Source organism: Rhamphochromis longiceps, linkage group LG5, assembly GCF_057381845.1.
Source record: "Rhamphochromis longiceps isolate RC_006_pf linkage group LG5, R_longiceps_female_GT1.1, whole genome shotgun sequence".
Classification (NCBI taxonomy): Eukaryota; Metazoa; Chordata; class Actinopteri; order Cichliformes; family Cichlidae; genus Rhamphochromis; species Rhamphochromis longiceps.
The window spans coordinates 8,812,130-8,838,296 of record NC_140561.1 but is presented as its reverse complement, the minus strand read 5'-3'; the positions used below and the strand labels follow the sequence as shown (position 1 = coordinate 8,838,296).

The window sequence follows — 26,167 nt, the reverse complement described above, 5'->3', positions numbered from 1 at the left end:
GTTCTTAGGGTTTTGAGTTGGGTGTTTTCTATCATCGCTACCTGTGTCTTTCCTCTGTGTCCTGTTCGTGTCCCCGAGTTGGTATTGTGAAACAGTCTGTGAGTTTCCTGTTTTACTTTGTAGGTTTGTGTCTCGTTATGCCCATTAGTTCAAGCTGTTTCCCCTCCTGTCTGCCAATTCCTGATTACCTGGTGTGCCTGTGCTCCTCGTCGCGTCGTCTGTGTTTCTCTGTGAATCTTCTGTGTACTCTGCATTATTCCGTGTTTCACCGTGTCTCTCTGCTTCCCGCCCCGTGTCCTCCTTTTGTGTTAGTTTTCCCAGTTTAGGTTTATGTTCAGTTCTGCCCTCACCTCTGTTATTGCTCACTGTATATAAATCTCACTTGCACCTCCGCCACTGTCTGCTATTTTGATCCTCCTTCTCACCTCCACACGACTGCTGCCCGAGTCGTGACATATCCCAACAATGTAATGCTGTGTAAGAGGTCTTAATCGCAATAGTATGTATTAAACTAATGTTTAAATTGAGAAAATGTAAGAAAAAAAAATGTGTCCAAAAAGCTGGAACATTTGCCTCTGTGTAGCAGCTTTGCTTCTTTTTGCCACAGTCTGTAAATATTTGGGAGCTGCAGAGAACATTTGTTGGACTTTTTGGAGAGGAATGTTGTCCCATTGTTGTCTGATACAGTCCTCAATCTGCTCTGTTCTTTTTTTTATTTAATGATGCTCCAAATGTTTTCAGTTGGAGAATCGTCTCTATTGCAGGCCATTTAAGCACCTTGGCTCTTTTACTATGGTGCTTGTATAATAGATGAATTATGCAGTTTAGCATTGTTTTTGCTGAAATATTCAAGGCCCTCCCTCAAAAATACGTCATGTAGACGGGAGCATCTGCTGCTCTAAAACCTTTCAGCATTGATGGTGCCTTTCCAGATATGCAACCTCCACCAGGGATGCACGCTTTTGAACTGAGTGATGATACAAAGCCAGATGCCCCCCTGTCCTCTTTAGTCCAGAGGTTTTTAAAAAGAATTTCAGTTCATTTCAGTTCAACAGACCCCAGAACAGTTTTCCGCTTTGCCCACAGAAATTTTTAAAAAACTTTTTCCGTGAGAAGTCACAACAGTATTGTCATTATGAAGGGAGTCACTGCCTAATAAAAGCTAATATTAACACTAACCAATCAGCAGTCAGTTTAAACTTAAATGCAATAAATGTACAACGAGATGCACAGTGTTGGTTTGTGTTTGGTATCAATTGTTAATGAACTGATGCAGCTAATGTGTAATGTGGGCTGTTTAAGTGCAAGGCTAGCAGGGAATGGAATAATGTGTGAACTTTACCATGTCAAATAAGCAGGGTGAATGTGGAAAAATGGCTTCCAGCTACTTCGCTTAAAAAGTAGGATTCAGTGTTTTTTGAACAGAGGACTGGGTAATCTTACTGTTTGCAACATTACTTTATTTTATCTGCATATGTTAGAATGTTGCAAATTTCATGGAAGTGCAGCATCAAAATATATGCACTTTAATCTCAGTTCTAAAAATACTACTGTCGGCCTCCATGCAACTCTATACTTATCTGAAGGTCTACCCAGAGACTGTATATAAATGAAGGCAGATGTAACAGAGCCTTACAGCAGACTGGCTGTTTTTACTATCACTGCCTTGGTGTTTTGGATAGGGACTCTAACCACTCTATGATCTCAGAAACCAAGGCTAGCGTTGTGTCAGTCACATGGTAAAGGAAAATAAAACCCCAATTTATCCTCCTTCTTGGCTCGAATCTTCTGTAAAACTTGAAACAAGTGTCTGAGCTCATAGAGTCACCCAAAAAGTGGTGTTTTTAACAAAAAAAGAGCTCAATGTCATGTTGCTATCGACTTTGGTACAACTGAACAACTTTTTGCAGTTGTAGAAGTCGCCCCCTGCTGGCATTAGCAAGAAGCAAGTTTAAGACACTGACTTGTCTTCTCATAATGTTCTTTTAACTGCCAACCACAGTGCTTTTAGACTCAAGGTGGAACAGCTGAGGACCAGAGTCGAGGCAGGAGAATTAAAGATGCGTTTAAAGATTTTTTTTTTTTTTTTTTCATTCCATGCATTCATCTCGTCTTGTCTAGTGACAGACAGGCTGATAAAAATCACTGAATACACACCTCTGTGCTGGCTCCCACCTTTGCGCAGGCACAGACAGTACAAACATAGATATGATGTCCTCATACACACACAAACACATTATATCCACCTTCCACTTGAAGACAAAGAGCATCCTCAAGGGGGTAACAGGTTGTGATGGATCTAATGTTCACGGTTGGACGGGCTTGTTGAAGTATGATAAGTTGTGCTGGCATTTGGAAAGCTCATATGTCTGGGATGTGATCATCAGCTTAATCTGGATCATTGTTTGTAATGCCAGCCCAGGTTTGCAATAATTGATGCTAATGGATCTAGATGGGACATCAGGTTTACTTATTCTGAGGCTATTAATCATTGTTAGCCACTTCCCGTTTTGAACATTACTCTGAAGCTTTTGTGCGGAAAACATTAGCTCAGTTCTATAATATTTTAATGAAATTTCGAAGGGACTTGCGCTCGCCACTGTTCCTTTCAGTGACAAATTTAATGGATATGCTATTTGAGATATCCTTTGCAGGCAAAGTCTGTGCTTTCATGCTTCCTTTTGAACATGTGCACAGCTGCGTACGCTTTAAAAAAAAACAAAAAACAGGCTTTTGGTCAAGCCTTCCCACCACAATGCACCCCAAGCCCCCCCCCCACACACACACACCCCGCATCTGAAGGCATCGGCCGTACCATATTCTAAATTATGCTTTTTACGACTTTCCCAAAGTACCTTTCACAACAATGCTTCTTTTGGTCTTTTTTGGCTGCTGAGAGTGGATGACTGAAGGTGGAGGTTGGTTTTTGGGGAGGGTGGGGGGGTGGATTTTGCCACTATTGCTGCATGCTTTCAGCATGGGCGAGGCCATGCCTGTCGCTGTGAACAGGCACAATCAGTACCTTTAGTGAAGTAGACATCACCACTTCATAAATCCCAACAGCTTTCATCTCAGCCAAAAATAATGCCAAAGACTTTTTTGGGGGGAACAAATTCAGTACCTTAGATGTCTCTGGCTTTTGTTGACTTTGTTCTATAGGATCATATTTTGGGAAGGCTCGGATGCTTTTATCTAACCTTCTATCGTGTTTTTAGATGAAAGTAAATGGGGGGTTAATCCAAAAAAAAGAAGAAAAAAGATTCAGCTTTCGCCGTGAAATTTTGTATTATGCCCAATAATGCAAGCAGTGTTTAGGAGAAAACCGCGCGTCTATTTGCAGCTTTTTATTGTACCACCATTAATAAAAAAGACGTCTGTAGAAGCAAAATAATTAATTTCACAGAAGAGGCAAAGGGGAGAAAAAAAGCAGTGCAGATATTGCAGCTTTCATCAGTGATCTCTGATGAGCCACACCAGTCTGAGATAAAGCCCATTGGGAAGAAGGAAGTCGATTAGCCTTGCTACAACATTAATCACCTTTGAGTGACAGTTAAGAGATAACTAGGCAGTCAGTGTTCCTTTAAAAAACTGAAAAAAAGCAATAAAAATAAATCACCTAATTTAAGCTTTGAGTCCTGATTCAATTCTACACACATCATAAACCTCCAAGAAAGCGTCTTATATGGACATCTGCAGACATATTTGCCCTGCGTGCCTTTTTAAGCGCTTTTGGTCACCAACCAGCCAAAACCGGGTGCCGGCTTTTCACACTGTAGAAAAACTACGGGAATTTAGGAGGGCAGTGATTTGCTGTGTAAAAATGATTGTAGACAGCAACTTTGTCATCCCATTTGTGGATGTTCAGTTATCCATTTGTGTGGCAGATGTGTTTTTCACAGTAAAGAGCAGGACAAACAAGTGCATTAATCAAATAGGTGGATTTCTGTGCAAGTTCTTTAGGATTAAACTAATGTACAGTCACGAGCATAATAAAATATTTTATTATAAGATTTCTAAAATAATTGAGATGCTGGGTGCAGAAACCCAACCTCCAACAATATGAATGGTTTCATACAGTGCAAAGTATAAAGGAGTGGTGGTAGCAGATTATCTCTGAGGCTATATTATAATCACACTTTAAAATATAAAATTCTAATTCTAAATTTAATTATTAAGAATGTGTATGTGTAAAATTCGTGATTTTATGATGTAAAATCACAAATTTTTATTTTTAACTAGTTTAATTTATTGAGATATGTTGCAAGCTTGTGTTTTGTGTAGCATCTACCTTCTTAATATCTGTAGCCAGAACAAAATGAAGCATAATAATAATAACAACAATGTTGCACTCTGAAATGTTGTCAATTTGAGATTCGGTAAGACTATATTGGAGTTAGTACCTCAAAATGATTACTTTCCTGCACTACTCTGTGGTAGTTTAAGCCCTGCCTGCATTATAATAGTGCAGCTGAGTGTGGTGGTTCTAAAACTGTGGGGCTCGCTCTACTCGGGGGGTATAGAGCTATTTCACGGAGGAGCGCATGACCAGGATGAAAAAATGTGGAGTGGATTTGAGAAGTTGAATAAAACTGTTTCATGTGGGAACAATAAACTAACAGGAGTGCTTTGAGACTTGCAGCGCTGTCAAGCTTCAGGGTGCAAAATTACAAAAGACAGTGGAGAGTTTTCTGACAGGTAAGAAAGGGAAATAACAGACGATGCATATAACCACCACATCGATCAAAATAGAAGGCAAGGAAGTATGATGGATATCTCTATCTCAAGTTCAGTAAACAATAAGTCATTCTTTTATGTTTTAAACTTCGTCATAATGTTATTTCATTAAAATAACATTTTCCAATGAGTGGTAAATGTCGCCTTTTTTTCCTGGCGCCACGATGCGTAGCAGCCTGTTGTTGTTGTTTCTTCTTTTGTGACTTTATCGTCTGATAAAGTTTGTTTTTCTTGCTCAGTGTGACTTATGTGTCTGTCTCATGGAGCGTTGCAGAGAGACGTTGCCAAACTCCCGGTGTTCCTCAGTCTGACTGTGCTAGATGGCCGGAATTTTCAGGAGAGTAGAGACGTTAATCTGAGCAAGAAGAAATGTGCATGGGATGCACTAGTCGTCATTAAAAAGTGGTGTAATCCCACACGTTACTGTGAAGGAACATTTGTGTGGCATGAATAAGAAAAAACAAAGCCCGGAGGATCATCTGACACAGAGGATATGGCTAATTAATAGATCCCAACAACCCTGTGAACCACTTACTGCTCTTGCTAACTTTGCTGCTGCAAGGACAAAAGCAGAAAGTCTTCATACCACCTGTCCTGTCAGATTGTTTGTTTTTTGGTTTAACCGAGCTCTTTCTTTAGTTTAAGCTTTTATGATATTATATTTATGTATTGAGCTGTTGTTTTGGGTGTTGTAACAGGAACTAACAACGTTTGAAAAAAAAAATACTTCATATTGTTACTGTGATTATTAGAGGTGGAGAAAAATCTGGGTGGATTATAGAAGGAGAGGTATGACAGAGACAAATCATGCACCGCTACCCTTCACAAGTAGCCGGCGTCTCTTACTCCATCAGTGAGTTTGTCTCCTAAAGTTCAGTGTCCTTCACAGTCACACACTTGTGCTCCCCTCTACACAATCACAAACAGTCCCTGATAAAACAAACTGCAGCACCATGACTCAGTTCCTGCTGCAGCCGGTGGGCAGCAAGCGCTACAAGTGAGTCCTGCGGCCACGGCAGAGGCAGCATGAACGTCAGCCTCACTTTGTTATGCTTTCTCAGCAGCCATCCGAGTCTACTGGACAGCATGTTTTTAAATGTGAAGTAATCCATAGTGTCCTCTGCATGTGTACACCAGGAAGCCCAAGATGCTTTTTCTCAGCTCCTCGACCTCACTGAGCTCAGGTACAAGTGCCCCAGAAGCACAGACAGGAAAACAAAAACAAAGTCCTGCTCTGGTTTTTGTTTTTTGCTCTCCACCAACACCACAGTGCAACTTTGCTTTAGCAGTTGTAGCCAAGAACAATGAGAAGACACTATATTAGATGTTGCATGTGTATTATTCCAAGTTCCAAGTTCCAAGTTCAACTTTATTGTCACTTCAACCATATACAGTTTAAAAATACACAGTGAGGCAGGCAGAAACTGGTGCTGTTCTTTAAAATTGTAGCACTCTGCCAAATTATTCTGAATGACTTTACCCCATGTATTGATTCAGGTGTTTTCTTTTTCTGTCTCTCTAGTTTTAGGCAAGAATGCTGACTTTGGTTTTACATCCTTGAGGGAGACACATCCAATTTGACACTTAAAGGTCCAATCTGGCATTAATCTTTAGAAAAATATTAGGAATTGCTCTTTTAATAGGGCTTAAGACTCTCAGATCGCTATTAGTTAAAGCGTACTCTTGGGTTAAGAAGAGATTTATGTTTAAAGAAATAATTAAAGCCAGCCTCTTAATTGACTTGTTCTGTGGCCAATATGACATATATTAACTGACCTTATAGTCCACTTCATAAATCACTGAGCCTGATAATTTTACATTTAGATCACTTGGAGCTGAACTAATCAGTAATCTCATTTGAGTGGATTGTTTGCAGTTTTGAGACGAGCAGGTCTGCAAAGACAGCGCTCGTGTCCGCGCCACCGCTCGAACTGACTTGACAATATTCTGCATATTGCAAGGTTAATTAAGGTTAATTAATCCAATTTGGAGAATATGTATGGATAAATCTGAGACAGTATATCAAGCCTCTTAATGTATTAATTCGCTGTCTGTCTTTTATTCGGTTCGGTAGCTAAAATCACATTTATGAATGATCTCTGACCTCAAACTGAATATTAAAAAAAAAACAAGAAGTGGAATAAAGGAAGCCAGAAGAAGCTGTTTAATTTAATTATGCTGCCAATTAACCTCTAAATATACGAGTAGCTCCATGTTTTCTTTGTACTTATTACAAGTATCTGTATTTAAATAGTTCCCTTAGGAATATATGTAGCACTCTTCAAACTGAGTTACCAGTGCAGACACTTAGTCTCTATGCAACGTGTGAATTACATTTACTGAGCTCTGTACATCATTAATGGAGCCAATTTGAAATGAACTGGTTCTTCTATAGCGCTTTTCTACTCTGTCTGAGTGCTCATTCATGCAAGCACTTCTCTATCTAACAGTCATACTCCGATGGAGCACCTTGGGGTTCGTATCCTGCCCAGACTGGAGGGACTGAACCACCAACCTTCTGATTAGCAGATGATTTGCTCTGCATAAATCATCAGCAAATGTCAGATGTGGTTCTGACCTGCTATTGTTTCCATCAGCTGTCAAAGGAAAATATTTCAGTTTAACAGTACTTGTGGTGTCAAAGCCCTACTAGGAATAGCTTTGTGTGGTTCGGTGGTGGTAGGTTTGATGAATGAAAGGTAACCTGATTACCACCAGAGCTATTAAAATCCCTCATGTGTGACCTGCCACGGCAACCCTCTCTGCTTAGCAGCGAGGCTTCAGATTGCTGTCTGGCTCATATTAGTGTGGGTGTGTGTCTTTATTGATTTCAGTGCTTAGTTATAGGTTTTTTTTTTCATCATGTATTCAGCTCAAGCTTAACTTACATTTATTATTCGCAACATACAATTACCAGTGCAGGTTACAGGGAGCAATAATAGGCCTCATTCTTTTCATTTCCACCTTATCTTAAGTGTGTCCCCTCAAGTATGCAAAAGAAATAAATCCAGCAAAAAGAAATTAAGCAACAGACACACACACACACACACACACACACACACACACACACACACACACACACACACACACACACACACACACACACGAGTGAGTGCTTCCTTCCATCGACCTATCTTTGTGTGATTAACAGGGGTGTGTCAAAAGAAGTGACATAAGGTGGCCCTCACCCCCCTTACCCACCATCACCCCCATCCACACACACACTCACAAAAGCAGCCAAATAACTGAATGCAGCTCCCTTCCTTTGAACAAAGGCACAATCTCTTCTCTTCTTTAAAGCAAACATATATTTATGTTCATGGGGCGACCATGGCTCAGGGGGTTGGGAAGCGTATCTGTAACCGGAAGGTCGCCGGTTCGATCCCCGGGCTCTCTGTCCTGGTCGTTGTGTCCTTGGGCAAGACACTTTACCCTACCGCCTACTGGTGATGGCCAGAGGGGCCGATGGTGCGACATGGCAGCCTCGCTTCTGTCAGTCTGCCCCAGGGCAGCTGTGGCTACAACCGTAGCTTTCCTCCACCAGTGTGTGAATGTGAGAGTGAATGAATAGTGGCATTGTAAAGCACTTTGGGTGCCTTGAAAAAACAGTCCTAAGGTTTTGAGTTTGCATCCAAAACGTGTTCATAGTGCTGCAAACTTTGTCCGCTGTACTCACAAGACAATGCTTTTACCCAGTTGAAGGGGAGGCGTTGGAAAGTAATGCTAATGCTCAGTCCCCGAAGGGTTTTTCTTCTAAAATTCATCACAGTTTTTCATCCAGATTCTACTTTTTAATTCTTATTTCTAATTAATCACAGAGGGAGTTTGTCAGGTTTTTAACAATAATAAGTGAGAAATTTAATTCATTTGTCCTTTTAGTCATATCAAAGCATTTACACTTCCTATGACGACTTTGTATGATGTATAATAGTCAGGTACAACTTATCTGTCCTGTACTGATTTACGCTACCCGTGCGTCTTTTAAATCACTCATTGCTGTCTTCCTCCACCAAAACCCCCGTACTTGTGGCACCATCTCTGTGAATTTGGATATCGGCAGCACAGGCGCACGTGGGGGGGGGATGATTTGGCTTGAGGCAAAGCCAAAGGCTGTTTACTGCCAAAAATGTTCAGTTTGTTGCTGCTGAAGGTTCAGGCAGTCTTTAAAGGTTTTTTCTGACTTACTCAAAATGTTCCGTACGTCATGTTTTTGTATATCATTCGCTTGGCACGGGGCTTCAGGTTTTTTGCAACAGCGTCTGACACGCTGTGAGTTTGTTCATGACAGCACCTTCATGTGTATGCTAATAAAATGTAACAGCCTCCAGCTTGTGGAATATTTTACTTACTGCTGTTTTCTTGTTTTGTTTTTTCTATTTTGCAGACTTGGAAAACTTCAAGACTCAGAGAAGAAGCTCTGTTTCAGTGCGTGAAGGTCAAGGAGTGGTTCTGCTCTGCGGCCCTCCTCCTCATTCTGGAGGTAAAAATAATAAGTTCTCTTGCTTTTTCTTTTTCTTTCAGTTGACTAGCGAGCATGTGTCTGTTTCACACTGAAAATTGGAAGTTATCTCACTGTGCAAAGTAACGATGACTGAAGCGCTTTCAGACGGAGCTCTTTGAGATGTACCTGTTTAACAGCGGCTTTCGCTAGGTAATCAACACCTTAAACCTGACGCTGTGGGGATGGAAAAATTTCCAAGCGATTCGTGCCTCGTGTAGGTGTGATCACTCTCGGCTGGGTCATGGGAAGTGGGACAGCCTCTCTGTTAGGAGCCTAAAGCTGAATGCGCTTTGATGAGAGGGTTATTTTTTGACTTCATTTCCATGGCAGTTAAAATAAACTATTGTGCAGCTCTATTTATTCAGCAACGTTTGCTCTCAAGCTCAAGGCAACGATACTCTGAATTTTATACGGTGTGAGAAGGTAGCATACAAATGATTTTGCTTTCTTGCTGAAAGCCAGATGAGAAGACCGTGCCAGACCGTGCAGTAGGTAAGCTTAGGCTGCCTTCTGAATTCAGGTGGGTTCGTTTAGATGTACTGATCTTGCTCAAGCAGTGACAAGATCATTCATATGGTTAGTTCAAACTGAGAGAAGAGTGTCTTGAATTACATGCACTATTCAGACATTTGAAAAGCTGTCCTTTTTCATCACAGAGCAGGCTGTGACCAGAGGAACTGATTACAATCACATTATTGGCCATCAGCCTAGATAACTCGGGAATGTGATACCTTATCCTTGAAGGAATTTCTTAGAATTTGGCTGATGCAAGCGATTCAACTACAAAATGTGGAAATATTTCACAAAAACTAACTTTTTTTTTAAATATATGTCCAAAAGTTAAAGGTCAAATTCACTGTATTTTTATGAGGCCATTCAAAATTGAAACTAAATCTGAGTTTGAGAAATTTCTGACTGCGGCTACAACAACAACAACAACAACAATAATAATAATAATAATAATAATAATAATAATAATAAGCCTCGGTTATTTATATAATTTGTATTTGGACAATTTTATTAAAATTAACACCAAAAGATAATTGAGGTAAACTCCTCAGTTAAAAATCAAGTTTTAAGCCAAGCTCTTCATTCCATTCGTCTAATTGCAGCAGATGTGTCCTTGTGCAGCTTCTTCAATTCACTTATTGGAAGTGCTAAATGCAACAGCTGCTTGGATTACATTCTCCCAGCTGACAGCTACCTAACAAATATCACTGATTCATACACTGGTCTGCTTAGTAAAAATGCTGCTCGCATTGAATTGATTGTAATTGTTTGCAGCTTGTATCCTTTTGGGGTTTTAACCGGTGAAAGCTTGGCAAGCTGTGGAGTAATTTGGAATTTTAGATTTACTTTCAAATAGCCGAGCTGACATGCCCGCGTTTGATTGTTCTCTATACTGTGAATAGTTGCTTCGCTGATTCTCTTCATATCTGCCGATTTGTGCTGAAGTAATCCAATTAGGTTGTGTTTTTTAAGACCAACAGGCACATGAAAAGCCCCCTCAAGACACTTGTCTCCTCACTAATAAACAGAGCCAATACAAGGTGTCAGTTAGAAGTCCATTTTAGTAAATTACATCTCTCTGTTGTAATAGAAGCTACCGCCGCTCTGTCATTCAGTTGGATAAACAGCCTTAATCATTTGTTGTTGCTGTGGTTCTTCTAACATTAAACATTTACGAGGACAAAACGTCTTCGGTTTATACCCTCTCATCTTGCCCCAGAGCCCTCGCACGTTTGAAACATGCACGAGCGTGTTGGTTTGCATGACCTTTAATGAGAAATTCACTGCGATTATCTTCACCTGCCAGTCCGTACTGAGTGTTAGCTCACAAAATTATTTTCAAGGCATTTTTCAAATCCCTCACTCAGACAAAAATATCAGACAGCAGACACTAAATCGGGATTCAACAGGCTTCCCCACAAATCCTGGCCAGGCTATTGGCTCTAAACACACACACACGATTACATGTTCTGCCAAGCTGCCCATCAGAGGAACAGCATATTCAAACTGGCAACAATGAAAAGCAATCAATCAGCAGGCAAAGAGCTAAGTGTTTTGCCAGTAGTGCTTTTCTTTGTTGACCCGATACGCTGCTTTGTTGCATCTGAAACGGCACGCTGCACGGCGGGTGACAGGGCGCACCGCTGCTACTCTGGCGCTTTGGCGTCATGCTAGGGTCAGAGTGAACATGCACGATAGGGCATCCTTTGACATAAAGCCTTGCAATTAGGCAGCAAAATGTATCCTCTGAATGAATTCAAATTTAATTTGCCTGAAAGGAAGTGAGTGGCATAAAACATACTGAATTAAAATTAGTGAGCGCTCACCCTGAGAAATGACTAAATCTGTGCTTTGCTTAATGCTTGTGTGATTGTAATGCTTTGCTTGCTTGTTTGTAATTTGACAATTTTATTATTTATTTGTTTGTTTGTTTCTTGCCCTGTTTCCCTTTCTTTGCTTCACTTTAGTAGTTCCAGTTATTTTTACACCATTATAAAAAGGAGCGTACAAATACGCTTTAGCTCCTGGTGGTGTTCTTTTGTCTCTGCTCTTGTCATCAGAATCTAAAGCTAACAATTTATTCATCCTAAGATCTGTGAACTTTGTTTCTATTGCTTATTCGTTTCTCGCTATCTGTTAGTTTACTGAGTCACAAACCACATACACCAGCCTGATGATTTATTTCCACAGCAGAGCGCATGATGTGTATTAATACACTTCTGAAAATAGGACCCAATAAATACCAGGCACTTTGTTTATTCCTTAAAACTGCAAGTTGCTTTACTTTTCCACAAAGCTTCTGGAACAGTGAAACTATGAATTTAAGACTGGTTTTGAGGCGTTTTTTGTTTTTTCACTAGTAACCAAGCCAGGGGACGGAGAAGACAAATCACAGGGGCCCTATACTTTTCACACACACAGATATGCACACATTTGTGTATTTCACAAATTCTACATGAAATAGTTTTGCCATTTTTTCCACTTTTAGCTGGTTTAAACATACAGTATGCAACTTTATTCACAATAGCGAATGGAGACATGAACTATTTGGACAAATGTCTTTATTTTTTAATTCAGGTGTTTTCACATGCAGTGTCACAGGTGTGTAAAATCAAGGAGCCAGCCATGCAGTCTGACTTTGCAAACATTTGTGAAAGAAGGGGTTGTTCAAAAGCAGCGGTCCCCAACCTTTTTTGCCTTTAAGGTGTCGCTGATAAATACAACAAAACCAGTACTGGTACCAAAAAAACGAAGATTTATTCATAACACACGGGAAAAGACCCAGGGAAACCGAGTTAACGATAAAAATGATTTAAAAAAGTAACGATTAAAAACCCTGAAAACCATAAATTTCAGACCTGAGCCTCAACTCTCGCGGCCCGGTACCAAACAACTCACGGACCGGTACCGGGGTTGGAGGCCGCTGTTCTAAAGAACAGACTGAATCTGAGTGTGGTACTGTAAGAGGATGCCACTGTTGTAACAAGTGAGTGTGTGAATTTTCTTCCCTTCTAGAGTATTTTAAGTGTTATTGCAAAATCGAAATCCCAACAACTCAGCCACCAAGTAACAGATCACATAAAGTTAAAGAGTTCCAGACCTCTTCTGGCATTAACATCAGCACAAAATCTGTGTGCTGGGAGCTTCATGGCATGGGTGGTACTCCCATAGGTGAAGGCAGCTTGTTTCCATATCATTTAACTTGAAAAAATGAGACAAACAACAACTAAAAGCCTGTGGCTTGTCATCTTTATGAATAAGAATTGAAATCTGAGTGTCTGTAGTCGGCTCTGAGCTTCAACAGAGAGCTAACGTTAGCTTAAGTTTGCTTCATTTACAAAGGTGTCACTAACAAAAATGGGTTCTCTGAGGGTACACAGAGCATAATAAGTATAATTAAATAAACAATTAATTTCAAAAGATGTGTGAAATGTTGCCAAGCTGTTAAGACATAGCAAGTATTCAGAACTCATTAAACAAACCATGCTACCTAAATACAATCCTCCAGTTCATGCGAGGGAATGTTTTGATGAATATCACTGCTCGTGTGATTAGAAACACTATGCTGGACAACAGTAAAAAGCTGCAGAGCCTCGGTTGAAAAGCTTTTACATGCTCTACTAGAGACATGAATTCAGGAAGCAGCTCAGTCATCAATCTCAGTTGTGTCCTTGTTTTATTGCAAATCTGTTTGGCGTGTCAAAAGATACGCAATGGTGTGTATTTTCTCATAAATTCACAGAAACAAGATGACTAATGAGGAAAAGGCCATGCATCCAGGATGTGAAGACATTTTTTTCAATCTGCAGGCAGCCTGAAAGGAGACTCAGAATGATAACAACAGAACACAGGTTTATATTCAGGAAACAGTATTTTTCTCTTTTCTGAGGGTGTAAGAGAGGCCGCTAACCTGGCAGTTTTCAATTGGTCAAAATACATGTTTGAAATCTGTGTTGTGTTTGTTTCTGAATGCGACACCAGGAGCCTGTTCTTCGTACCGCGCTAAGTGAGTTAGCTGGATGAGATTGTTGACGATTTCGTGTGATCCTGGATCGTTCGGTTCCCCGAAGCCCATCCGGGACTTGCTGTCATAGCAACAGAGCCGTAAGCGTAAACCTGCTGGGGAGCAGGTTTACTTTATGTAAACAGGATTAGATCGTGGCCACGCAGGTATGCCCGCGTCATTCATACGAAAGCAACAGCGATATTCCACCACTGTTTCACCATAAATAAATAACATCAATGTAACTAAAGACAATGCAGCACCTGATCCATTTATTGATTTCACACAGGTCATTTCCTAAAAAAGGGAAATGTACTATTAACATTCTATTACATGTATGTGATTATTACAGATTTAATTCATATTTCAGAGTAGCAATTGTAAATTACTTCGTGTAATCAAGATGAGAGACCACGGCTATAAAAGCGAAGGTGGATTTGGGAAGTCTGTCGCAGCCATATCCTGTCCGTTTACGCGAGCAACCCATTGCGGAAGGTGCAAGATTGATAAGGAGAGTCCTCAGAATTCAGCGTATATTGCGGGACAGACAGGATCCTTTAGCTCAGCGCGACAGTGTGCTCATAGAGAGATATCGATTTTCCCGTGAGGGTATTATTTACTTAACCAACTTGTTGACAAGGGGGTGCAGGACCACCACCTGTCTTTTGTTGCTCTGCCCTTTTCTTGGTTGCTGTTATAAACAAACAGATTATTCCAGGGTCTCTTTCCAAGAGACTAAAAGCAATATAAGTGATAAATATTACCATTCTGTAGAATATTCTTATATTTCACTTTTACCTATTCCCATGTTCTAGTGGGTCCTGTCGTGGCTCTAATGTGACAGAGGATAAAATATAACATATTATAATATAATGTAATATAATATTGGATAATATAGTGTAATATAATAAATCTACCCTACCGCCTACTGGTGTTGGCCAGAGGGGCCGATGGCGCGATATGGCAGCCTGGCTTCTGTCAGTCTGCCCCAGGGCAGCTGTGGCTACAACTGTAGCTGCCTCCACCAGTGTGTGAATGTGAGAGTGACTGAATAGTGGCATTGTAAAGCGCTTTGGGTGCCTTGAAAAGCGCTATATCAATCCACTCCATTATTATTGTTATTATTAAATTACTTACGAGTTTAATTTGTCAGCAACTTTCTGCCAGCCCTCGCTCCTTGCTTTGGCAGCCTTTGCAGTGTTCCCTTGCGTTCTGATTAAACTCTGAAACTCCTGAAATCCCTCACTCAAGAGTTCTTGCTCTGCTGCCGAAAAATACCGAGCCGAGCGCGCTCCGTCGACATTTTCGCCGACCAATCAGAGGGTTGCCGATCAATGTTTCTACTATCGATGCGTAGCCCCTTTTACGACACCCAGTGATCTCACATTACTGCGTCCAGCTGTACTAATCGTCAACAGCAGGTGTGTTCGGGGAACCGGATTAGCGCGCTCACGGTTAGCGCGATGGTTTGGTCTTGGATGTTTCATTTGATCTTGGATGTAGTAAGCGACGTACGAAGCACAGGGCCCAGGCTGACATCTTGTAAGCTTGACAGCATTTCAAGGTTTGTTTGAAAGCAATCCTTCTGAATAGAAAGAATATTAGACAGTTTCATCCAGTTGCTTTCAGCAACGAGCTAACCCTGTCCCAAACCCCGAAGAGTTATATGAAAAGTTGATAATGACACACATTCTCTGCTTGTTGTGGTGCACTGGTAGACTGGGGGGGGGGGGAATCATTTTCAGTCGTGTGCAGTCAAGTTTTATAATGCTCCTTTGGCACAGAGAGGATGAATCACAATGTGGCATCGGTAGAGTGACAGTCAATAACAGGACAATAATGACTGTCGAGCCACCTAAGCCACCTTCCTTCCCTGACAAGGACCCCATTGCATTTTAATCAAATTCTGCATGTGGGTGGTACTTGCAAGGAAAACCTCTGCACATCCCTATTCAGTGCCATATGTTTGCAGATCTTCCCATGGAGTTAGGACCCTCTGTGTAAGCCCAAGGCTCTGGTGGGTTTCCACCTGCCAGAGGGGGTTCTCAGAGGGCACATTATGTGTGGCAGACAGCTGTCCTGCCCGCTGTAAGCAGCATGGAGTCACCCATGCAGAAAGATGCGTTCGGACACAAGAAGTAGATGGGGATGGTGATAGAGAGAATGATTTCAAAGGAACAGAAAATTAAGGGAATGTGCTGGAAGGGAAGCACATATCTGCTGTATGTAAACCAGGATTAGATCGGATGTGTGCATGTGTATCTTTAGGGGGGGGGGGGTTGGTCAGCACATCTCTTTGTGCTATATCTACAGTAAACAGACACATAACTGTGTGGTGATAACAGCAACATGTGTGTTTGTGATAAGCATGACGTGTAACCTGCATATTATGGAAGCAAATATCATAAGCAGCATGCACAGCAGCTGCCTAGATTGATTACTGGTGACAATACAAACTATGATTAATGACACCGTAATGACAGATAAACAGGGATTGCGTCACTAACTATAATACAGATGACAAGGTAATATTAGGACTTACTAAAATCTATTAGATAAGGGTGTAACTATTCTGCAACCTTGCTCAGGTGATGATACAGTTGTGCATATTATCATGTGGTGATTTTGTCTTCCCTTATTGTGTTATCCTAGTTTATGCTAGTCGTGATGTAGGCGGTGTCCAGATTCATGGGCTGCATCCTCCTGAGGCCGCATTTGTAGACTGATTACGTCACAACGACGCAACGAAGGCTGTCCAAATTCGTAGACTCCGACAAATGCAGCCGACAAATGCGTCCTCCTTTTCCCCGAATTTGAAGGATGGGTCGGGTGTGTCCTTCGTGGCCTACCATATCCCAGAATTCATAGCGCGGCACAGCCAATTCCAATTTCCAACAATGGCGGCCGCTACTAAGTTTTAATATTACTTTTATTGTTCTTTCTGGGTCAAAAAATAAACTTTTAAGATATTTTCAGGCGAGAATGTAGCTGTGTAAACGTCAAATATCTGCTCGGTTTATCAAGACATCGCATGTCTGGAAAAGTGCTTCGACGTTTTCGGAGACGTCTGTTACCCACCAGCTCGATAGCTAGCCGGGGCGATGACAGCGAACTCCCCGTACATCTGGCCTTCGGAGGACCCGGCCCACTTAGACCGCAAAGGCCGGGTCCTCAGGAGGATGCAGCCATGCATTTGGACACACCTGTAAGGAGTTATTGTCTGGTCATTCAGGTGAGGAGAGCTGGAAATATATGAAAATACTGAAGTTTATTTTTCATTTATGATCAAATTATGATTGAGTGAGCATTTAGTTTTTTTCTGACCATACTATTCTACTTTCTTTTAACCTATTATACAGAAAATATTATTATTACTGACATTAAAACATCACAGATATTAAACTGCTCAGCCAAGAAAAACATAAAGATTTATAAACTTAAATAAGATTAAAGTACGTCACGTGAAATTAACATAGCATGTCCAATGATAGCTGCCTGAAGTTGTCAACCTGTTTTAGGTTTTCTGTTGGTATATTGATCAGTCGCCTGGCAACAGTATTCAAATAGCAGCTCAACTATCCTTCTGCTTGTCAAAAATAAGATATTTAAATTCCTTCTGAAGGTGCACTTTGATAAAGGCTATATGAAGTTTTAATCTCTTCATGCAGCATGAGGAGCGACATGTTTATTTCGTGGTATTTGTTGACTCATACTTAGTAGTTTCTCTTTTTTTCCCATCAGGGATTATTCTGCTCTTAATCTGATTAGCAGCTGACACATTTCAATCTCCATGAGTAATCTCCTTTCACAATCCCGTATTCAATCATATTTCTCCCTCTTCATCTGTCTGGAAACTTCAGCTCTCTGAAATAATATCGCATGTCACTGTCACACCGTCCATGGCTGAGCCAACAGAGCCTCTTCTGCAAACCCTTCTGGTTTTGATATAATCTAGCAGTTACCTCATGCCGAAGAAGAAACTTTGTAGACAAGCAACCAACAACATGACAGTGGCATGAAATGGGATATTTTTCTGAGAGTGACACTCGGGAGTTGATTGGAGTTTCAAATCACGTATGAAAAGGTCACAGAGGAGTCTGAACAGAGAACGCACACATTTCCCAAAAGACATGTGTGAGTGACATGTTTCCTCAATCTCCTTTAAGCTTCTTAAAGTTTACACTAGTTGTTGTTATGGTTGTGTTTGGAGTGCACGCACGCCTGTGTGTGCGGTATAAAAGCATTAAAAAGAGGGTAATTCACGGCCTCACACAAATATACGTTCATGTCATTCCATGTATAAAGACCATTTCCTTTTTCCTTTTCTTTGTGGGGTTTTTTTAATGGCGTGTAAGCGACTGCGTCCCCTCTGCCAGGCTGCAGTCACATGGCATGTCCTTGGGCTCCACTGTGCTGCCACATAAACACAAATCCCTCAGTGCCTGTGGGGATTTCATCCCAGAAGAAATGCGCTGTCACCTGCTGTGCAAGGGGAAAATAACAATTGTCGAAAACATGACAGCTCCGTCCACACACCTAGCTTGCCTAGCAGAGCATTGGACAGCAGTTGTAAGTTGAATTCATAGCACTTTTATAGCTGGCTTGCCATCACAGGCCTTTAACTGCTTCTGGTGCTGCATAGAATTCAGCTCACTTAGTGGGATTGTGCACAGATCTGTGCACACTCAGTTAAGTCATACCCTAGAAAATCCTCTCATGTGTTGAAAGAGTTCAAGTTATGGTTACCATCTTTAGTTCAAAGATAAGACTAATTCATTATTTTCTTGAATGCATTTCAAAGTGTGATTATCAACTTTTACCAAACCATACATTAATAAAGATTTTTGATTCACAGTGATATAAATCAGAGAAACTTACCCGACGATTCACATTCGAGAAATGAAAAAATATTTTCTCAGTGGTTCACTGGCATGACAAATAGTACAGAAACGGCCCTTTAGTAACAGCATCAAAGTGGAAACAAAACTACAATACAGACTTCAGCTCTGTAAAGTTTGCCTGCTGACCGATGTGGGGGAGTCGTACTGCATTTGCGAAGCATTTTGTGACTCCAGAGGGAGCCTCGCAAAGCCTGAAATAATGCCTCAAATCAGAGGTGTGGACTCGAGTCACATGACTTGGACTCGAGTCAGACTCGAGTCATTAATTTTATGACTTTAGACTTGACTTGAAAAAATGTTCTAAGACTTGTGACTTGACTTGGACTTTTATACCAATGACTTGGGACTTGAATTGGACTTGAACCGGTTTACTTGAAAAGACTTGATATTTTACCCCAAATATAAAATTTAACATGCATATTATATAGAGATTGAAAATGTGACGTCATTCACGGGTAGAACCGCAAAGGATTCTGGGAACTCGTGGCAAGCGGTACTAGCGCACGCAGGCTTTCAATTAAAATCAGTTACACAGCGATAAAAAGAAACACAAAAATGTCAAGAAGCTGTTGTATTATTAACTGCAATAGCCGGTCGCATGACAGCCACGGGAAGCCGACGGGTAAAGAAATCGGTTGTTATCGGATTACGTCGTTGAAGAGAAATTGTTCGAGCCATGTTTCCGAAGTAACAAAGAGGCGACGGATGGCCTGGATCGCAGCCATTCAAAGATCAAATATAACGTCCCAGAACACTCCAGCTCACAGGTTAGTCTGCTTCAAGCATTTCCACAAAGGTCAGTCTGCTGTTGTAGTTAATGCGTCATTTTTCTTAACATAATTGGTGATATAGGTTACAAGCAAGTCTGGCGCTGAACAGAAATGGTCGCGCTATGCTCCTTTATTTATTGTGCATAAATAGTGAATTGTCCTGACACAATATTGCGTTTCGCTTCTGTTATTATGGTACATTGACAAAAACATATACTTTTATTCACAGGATAAAACAGGTTTTTTGTATCACTAATTGCCCAGTGCGATTACAGCATACAGTATTATTGTCACTGCTACATTTCTGTGATGCTACCAGAAATTATTTCCACTACTAATTAATTACCGTTGAGCTCAAAGGTTATATTAATAAACGGTTAAGGAATGTGTATTTATGACGACGATTTGTGAGACTGGTAAACTTATGATAGGTACGATGGTCTTTCGTTCTACACGGTGCATTTCATGGTCCCTGTACCCATCCGTCGGTAAACTGTACCTGGGCTTGTTGCAGTGACCTGAAGTTACTAAACTTCATGAGTGTATGCACTCACTCCAAGAACCGTATGATTATAAATATGCTACGATGAGATAGCTGACTTCATCTAACTAGCAAATGTTTTCCAGGCTACGTTGGTGATGCAGTTTTTTTTTTTTAAATGATATTTTTTTAAAAATATCATTTATTTATGTATGATATTTTTGTCATGCGATTTTAAGGCCGGTCCTACAACCGCATCCAAGAATAACATGCAGCTTATCTCAGAACTGTCGGTGAAAATTATTCTTGGAGCTAGGTTTAATTGAGCTGCATTTTAAAGAGGTGCAATTTCACAATTTGTGTATATTTTCTAAGTTCACTATTTTATCATGTGTTGAGAAAAACACAGATTTTAAAATTACATGGTCTAATATTTACATTTAGCATAACTGCAACATGCTTTTTTCGTGTGTTTTTTTTAAAGACTCGAAAGGACTTGAAATTCAAAATTTCAGACTTGTGACTTTACTTGGACTTTTACACCAGTGACTTGAGACTCGACTCGGACTTGCCTGACATTACTTGAGACTTGACTTGTGACTTGAGGATAAAGACTTGAGACTTACTTGAGACTTGCAAAACAATGACTTGGTCCCACCTCTGCCTCAAATGATGCTGGCCAACCCAGAAGAAGAAGACAAGACTGAAAATGAAAGAACAGCGAGAGCAAACCAGACCTCCGCAGCCCACACTTTGAGGCTTGCTGCTTTGGCAACTATCAGTATAACAAACCTGCATCTTAAACTGACCTGTCAGGGGTTGAGTTGTATTGCAGGAAATGTAGGCATTATATCTTTGCATAAAAGAAGAATGAATGGAACAAGTATATTTGTTGCATCAATTCTGATTTTTTTGAGACTTTACATCGTGACACAATGCTAAAAGAATGCAAAGCTGCGTCAGTGGTGGACACTCAGGGGGAGGTTTGCTGTGGCTCTTGGGCAAATATTTTTTACACATTATTTTCCTCACGGTAAAGGGCCGGCTTCATCTGTGGCAACAGAGAGTGTCTCACGAGTGCAGGACTACTGGGGATTTATTGTGTCCCGTACGTCCCGCTGTGATCTCTTTTTACCTGTTGAAAGAATGATGCAAGCTGACGCCTGTGCTAACGCAGCATCGGGTAGATGTTGCGTGGATATTGCAATCTTGTTCATCTCCTTCAGGGAACAGAGGTTATAGTCAAAACAGATTTCTCAGAGGCACACGTCTCCTTTTGTTTTCGTGCATTTCAAAGTCAGTTACAGGTGGGGCTGGGTATCAAAGGTTAAACTGCTGGTGATGTTGTTCTTAGACTCATCGATGATCTTTGCTCCAGCTTGCCGCTGCTGCACTTTGCGCGGTTTACATGTTCAAGGTGATGTAATTAGAAAAGACATTCAGTTTAGACTGTATCACACTGTGTAGATTATAATTATATTCATGCAAGATTTCAATGTTTCCTCACATCATTGTGTTTGCTTAATTTATTCCTGTTCTTATATTCATGTTACATCACAAACAGGGCACTGCAGGGATCGTGAAGTGTCTCACAATTTACGAGCAATGTGACATTTCACAGATTAGAGAGAAATATTAATGCCAGGATGACAAACTCCACTGTGAGTGTCTGAGAATAGAAAGTAAAGCAGGTAGGTCACATGTTATGATGCCCAATAAAAATTACATGGAAAAAAGACAGGGGTCACATGTTTTCTGCACATGTGCACATGCTGTTTAATCACTACACTTGTAATCGTCCTTTATTTAGTCAACAGTAGGTGAGAAAAGCAAAACAGAGGGAAAAGGAAATGCATATCCAACACATTAGAGCAACACATACATAGAATCCATCTAATTATCAGTTTGTGTCATGCAATGTATACACAGCCGGCGTTGATGGGAATTTGACCCCTATGTAAAATCCTTCCAAACACTGTGCTACTTGTGCACATCAGAAAGAGCATTTCTCGTTCTTTGTTGGCATTTTCAGATGTTTTAGGAAATTTGGACAAATGACTACAACCGTTTACAATTTGCAAGTTATCACATGCAGAGTAGTCTGCCTTGTTGCAAAACAGCAAGCAGGCAAAAGTCCACAGCTGTAAGTCCTGAGTTTGAGTATTGTAAAACATATTTATAGATCTTGAGCACAGCAGCGTTGCAGCAATTTGCGAGCATGGAGGAACCTGCTCAAATAAACATTTTACGGGTGCGGCAACCCCCCCGTGGAAGAGGAAGGGGAGTGAGAATGTATGGCAGTGAAGCAAAGAGAAGAAAGAAACGAAACATGAACATGGAGGATGTGGCGTGCACGCCTGTTCTTCTGTTCTCAGCTTGTAAGAGAGAGCATCAGGTGTGAAGCTAATGAGAGTCTGTGGCAGCAGAATGTCCAGTGATTCCCTGCAACACTTGGTTGCCGTAGTACACATACAGTACTGTGCAGACAGCAGGGCTAAGGTCCAGGTGTAAATGATCAAGCCACCTCTTGTTTCTTTATATTTTGCGAGGATCATGGGATATGGGTGGAGTGAGGAAACCTGAACATGATAGAAGACAAAAACATTCAAATTAGTTTGAAAGTGCATATTTGGTATAGAAGGAAATTCATTTACTTAGTAAACACAAGATGAGCGGAAATTTGGGGCCACACTGTGTTTGTTTACAATTAAGAGGTAAGCTACAGGTATTACAGGTATTATTCTTCAACACAGCCTGAGCTCTCTTAGACAAGCTTTGATGTGTGTGTTTTTTTAAGGATCCTTCTTCAAGGACACTCAAAGCTCTTCTTTGGATGTTGGGTGCTTTTTGTTGCGTTCTCTCTCAAGATGATCCCACACAATAATGCTTCAATAATGTTGAGGTCTGGGCTCTCGGGATGCCGATCAATGACTGAAAGTGTTCTGTTGAGTGTTTTCCTATCCAGGTATGCTTTTAGTGCATTAGCAGGCTGTTTGGGATCATTGTCACGCTTAAAAATGAAGCCGTCGCCAAATAGACACTTTCCAGATGGTACGGCATGATGGGTCAAAATCTGTTTACAGTTTTTCTGTGTTCGTAACTAAAGATCACTTTAAAGAATAACCAGAAATTCTGGCTTCTTGGAATCAAAATATAAAGAAATGAGTGCAGAGCTGTAGGATTTCAGTTTCCACAGTTTCTGTCTGTGTAATGTGACCATTGGTTCAAAGTTCAGCTGGTTGTCTTGACTGCTCTGCCAACATGTGATTTGCATTTACCAGCAGTCAAACCTGTGTACCTAACAAAGTGGCCAGTGAGTGAACATTCAAGATACTTTATGTAACCGGAGCATGTTATAGCAGCCGGCCGTCAGCTACAAAGTGATGCAACAACAAGCAAATCTCATTATATGTTAAATGAATAGATGCACATTGAATAAACTATTAAAGGTTTAGTGGATCTTAACTTGAGTCATAGTATTTTTTTCCAACTAAATGAAAAATAATTAAATTTAGGTTGAGGAAAATGTGATGACTGTAGGACTCGTGATATATGAACTATGAGTGTCTTGAATCTGTAATACGAGAAGACCTGGCTTCCAAAACCACATCAAACAACAAGGACCTGAGCAGGAGCCGCGATTGTTTTCCGCTGCGTGTCTTCCAACGTGACCACTGTCATCAAACATGCTACCTGCACTTACAATCAGCCATAGGAAGACAGGGAAATGGGGGCTGAGTGCAGAATCAGGCACGACACACCCTGCCAGACCAGACTGCAGCACAAAGGCAGAGTGAGGTGCTGCCTCCACACTGCATCCACACGTTTGCTCCCCAGCTGACAGGCCAGTGTCAGAGCATGGCAGGAATCTATGGTAATTGCTTTCTGCAGAGTTCAAGGAAGGAGAATGGATTAACACAACCTGGTTACAGCGCCGGCTTCTTTTTAGACCGAGCCGCCGCTGCGATGTTTGTTTCTCCCAAATGTGCAGTCCGGTTCCCCTTCGGTCTGTCAGTGTGGATCAGAGGAAACAAGAAGGGCTGAGAGGCTGTCTGTCTTTTTCAAACCAGACCGCATTAATGGGCTGCCAGTGTGACCCAACCGCGCTCTTTGTACTGCACGACTACTGTGTTTAGTCGTGGACTTAATGCTGCTGACCTCTATTTTCTAATGGGGGGAGACCTTTAAGGGGCACTCAAGACTGAAATCACTTGTGTCTATTCCAAGAGTAGTTGTGTCTGTGTGTGTGTGTGTGTGTTTTTTGTCCTGTTTTTCCTCCCACCTGAGGCTTCGAGAGCGCTGAGCATGTGCATCCTGTCCGGTCCTGTAAAGGAAACAGTGGATCAGAGGATTCTCGGAGCCTGGAGCAGATATGGGAGTACTGCACTCAGTTACACAACGTGGGATGACAGTAGTCTAACAGTGGAAGGCGTCTCTCGAGTTTCTTTTATTTTTGCTTGTCTGTGTGCTGAAGATGCTCTCCTAAATCACCGAGCGCGTAGATTCTAACAGGAATAAATTGTACGTTTGTTTTCGGGGGCTTTCCTCGTGTGGGTTGTGCAGCCGTGTTGTTTTGCTGCATGCGCCCTCCTCTCATCAGCTCATGAAGTACTTTAGAAAAAAATTAGATCATGTTGTACTAGCTCAGTGTGTGTTTTTTGTTTTTTTTTACCCAGTTTGACACATACCCAGCAACCCCTCCTACTCAGTATGTAATACCGTGTGCGTGACGCTTGTAATCAGAGAATTATTCATCCTGGAAAAGGACAACTGTGTGCTGTTTTGTTGTAAATTTTTGCCTTCTTTTTTTTGCAGTATGCTCACATCCCACAGCTTTGTAATTGGGCAATTAAAAATGCATCTTGTTGTCACAGCGTGCCCTTACATCTATTATTGATATGAAGTGATGAGGCTACTGGTGCTGATCATACATTATGATGCCAAACCATACTGATGTAACAATAAAACTCCTCAAGTCTTTCTTTATTGACAGATGGGTGCTTTGTTTTCTGGCAAAAAAAAAGAGAGCGAGATCTTTGGTCGTTCGTGCTTGTTGTAAATATTGTCGTCTGTGTTCAAATTAATATGAATTGCTTTTAGCGGATAAGCACACAACACTCCCGCCTCCACCCCCACCCCCAGGGACTGTGTCAGTGCAGGCTTGGGGCAACAGCAGGAGGATGAGAAGCAGGCCGGGGCCTGTGTTGTGGAGAAATTAATCACATTACACGAAACCAAAAACATGGCTACCTTTTTTTTTAGCGACTGGCTGACGTCACTGAATTTAACAGCCGTTGCATTTATTTATTTTTATACATTTATTTATAAATTTATTTATAAATTTATTTACTCCTCTGCAAATTTGTTCAGTTTTCATTTGCTGCATGTCCTTTTTCTACCTCAAATCAGCTGTTAGCACAAGTGCACATGCCTTTCATTTCACTGGAGTTTCACTGGACAAAGCCTTAATAGAAAATTTAATGCATTTCTAATGACTTGGTTTGAAGCATAGCTGTGAGTGGCAGAATTCATTATGCATACGTCTTTTGATGGCTGTGTTTTTTTCACTGTATATGGAAACTAAAGGGCTGCTGCAATAAAGACCCAGACGCAGACTTGTTGAATAAGAAGCACTTGAACTCAATCTCTGGGCAGTATTTACTTTTAAAGGAGTAGTATTGCATTTTCTATACTTTATTTTTTTTATCATAAGTTTATTTTGTTTGCCTAAAAGGATATTATACCTTTCTGGGAACATTGTATATGTATCCAAATTATTATGTATTCAAATGGCTATAGCCTTTTATATACATAACAATTTTACAATTACTGTAATGTGCATATAGTCAATAAATATTATTAATAATACAATTAATAAGGTGTTATTTAGAATTCTCAAATACTTATATGTTATCAATACAAACAATGGCAGTGACAATCACAGGTTTAAATGGCTCTAGATAGTATTACTGTCACTTTGACCTTCAAATCAAGCTCGTGACCTTGAAGCACAGGTCAAAGGTCAAATGTAACATGATATTTTAAATCCTTATACCATACTTTCTGCGTGTTGTATATGACAATGCACACTATATAGGAATCATAGTTTCTAAGTTACAAGGCTTAGAAACCTGACAAATTTTAGTGAAATTTTATTTGATTACTAACACGACCCCACGCTACATCCCTACACAGTTTTAACAGAATTCATAAACTAGTTTTTGAGCTATCATGTTTCAATGACATGCTCGCGCATACACGCTACCA

At 40.8% G+C, this 26,167-nt stretch overlaps 1 protein-coding gene and 1 long non-coding RNA gene across 3 annotated transcripts in view; one reads left to right on the top strand and one right to left on the bottom strand.

Annotated features, from left to right (window-relative positions):
- The window catches only part of LOC146669182 (uncharacterized), a 448,771-nt gene that overhangs the window by 158,649 nt on the left and 263,955 nt on the right, over positions 1–26,167 (bottom strand). The window lies entirely within an intron of this gene.
- LOC146669186 (contactin-4-like) overlaps positions 1–26,167 on the top strand; it is a 214,211-nt gene that overhangs the window by 83,753 nt on the left and 104,291 nt on the right. For both annotated transcript variants that reach the window (XM_085405641.1, XM_085405639.1), the window contains exon 5: positions 9,119–9,214. In XM_085405641.1, coding sequence (XP_085261767.1) covers positions 9,119–9,214 — 96 coding nt within the window. The remainder of the gene's footprint in view (positions 1–9,118; positions 9,215–26,167) is intronic.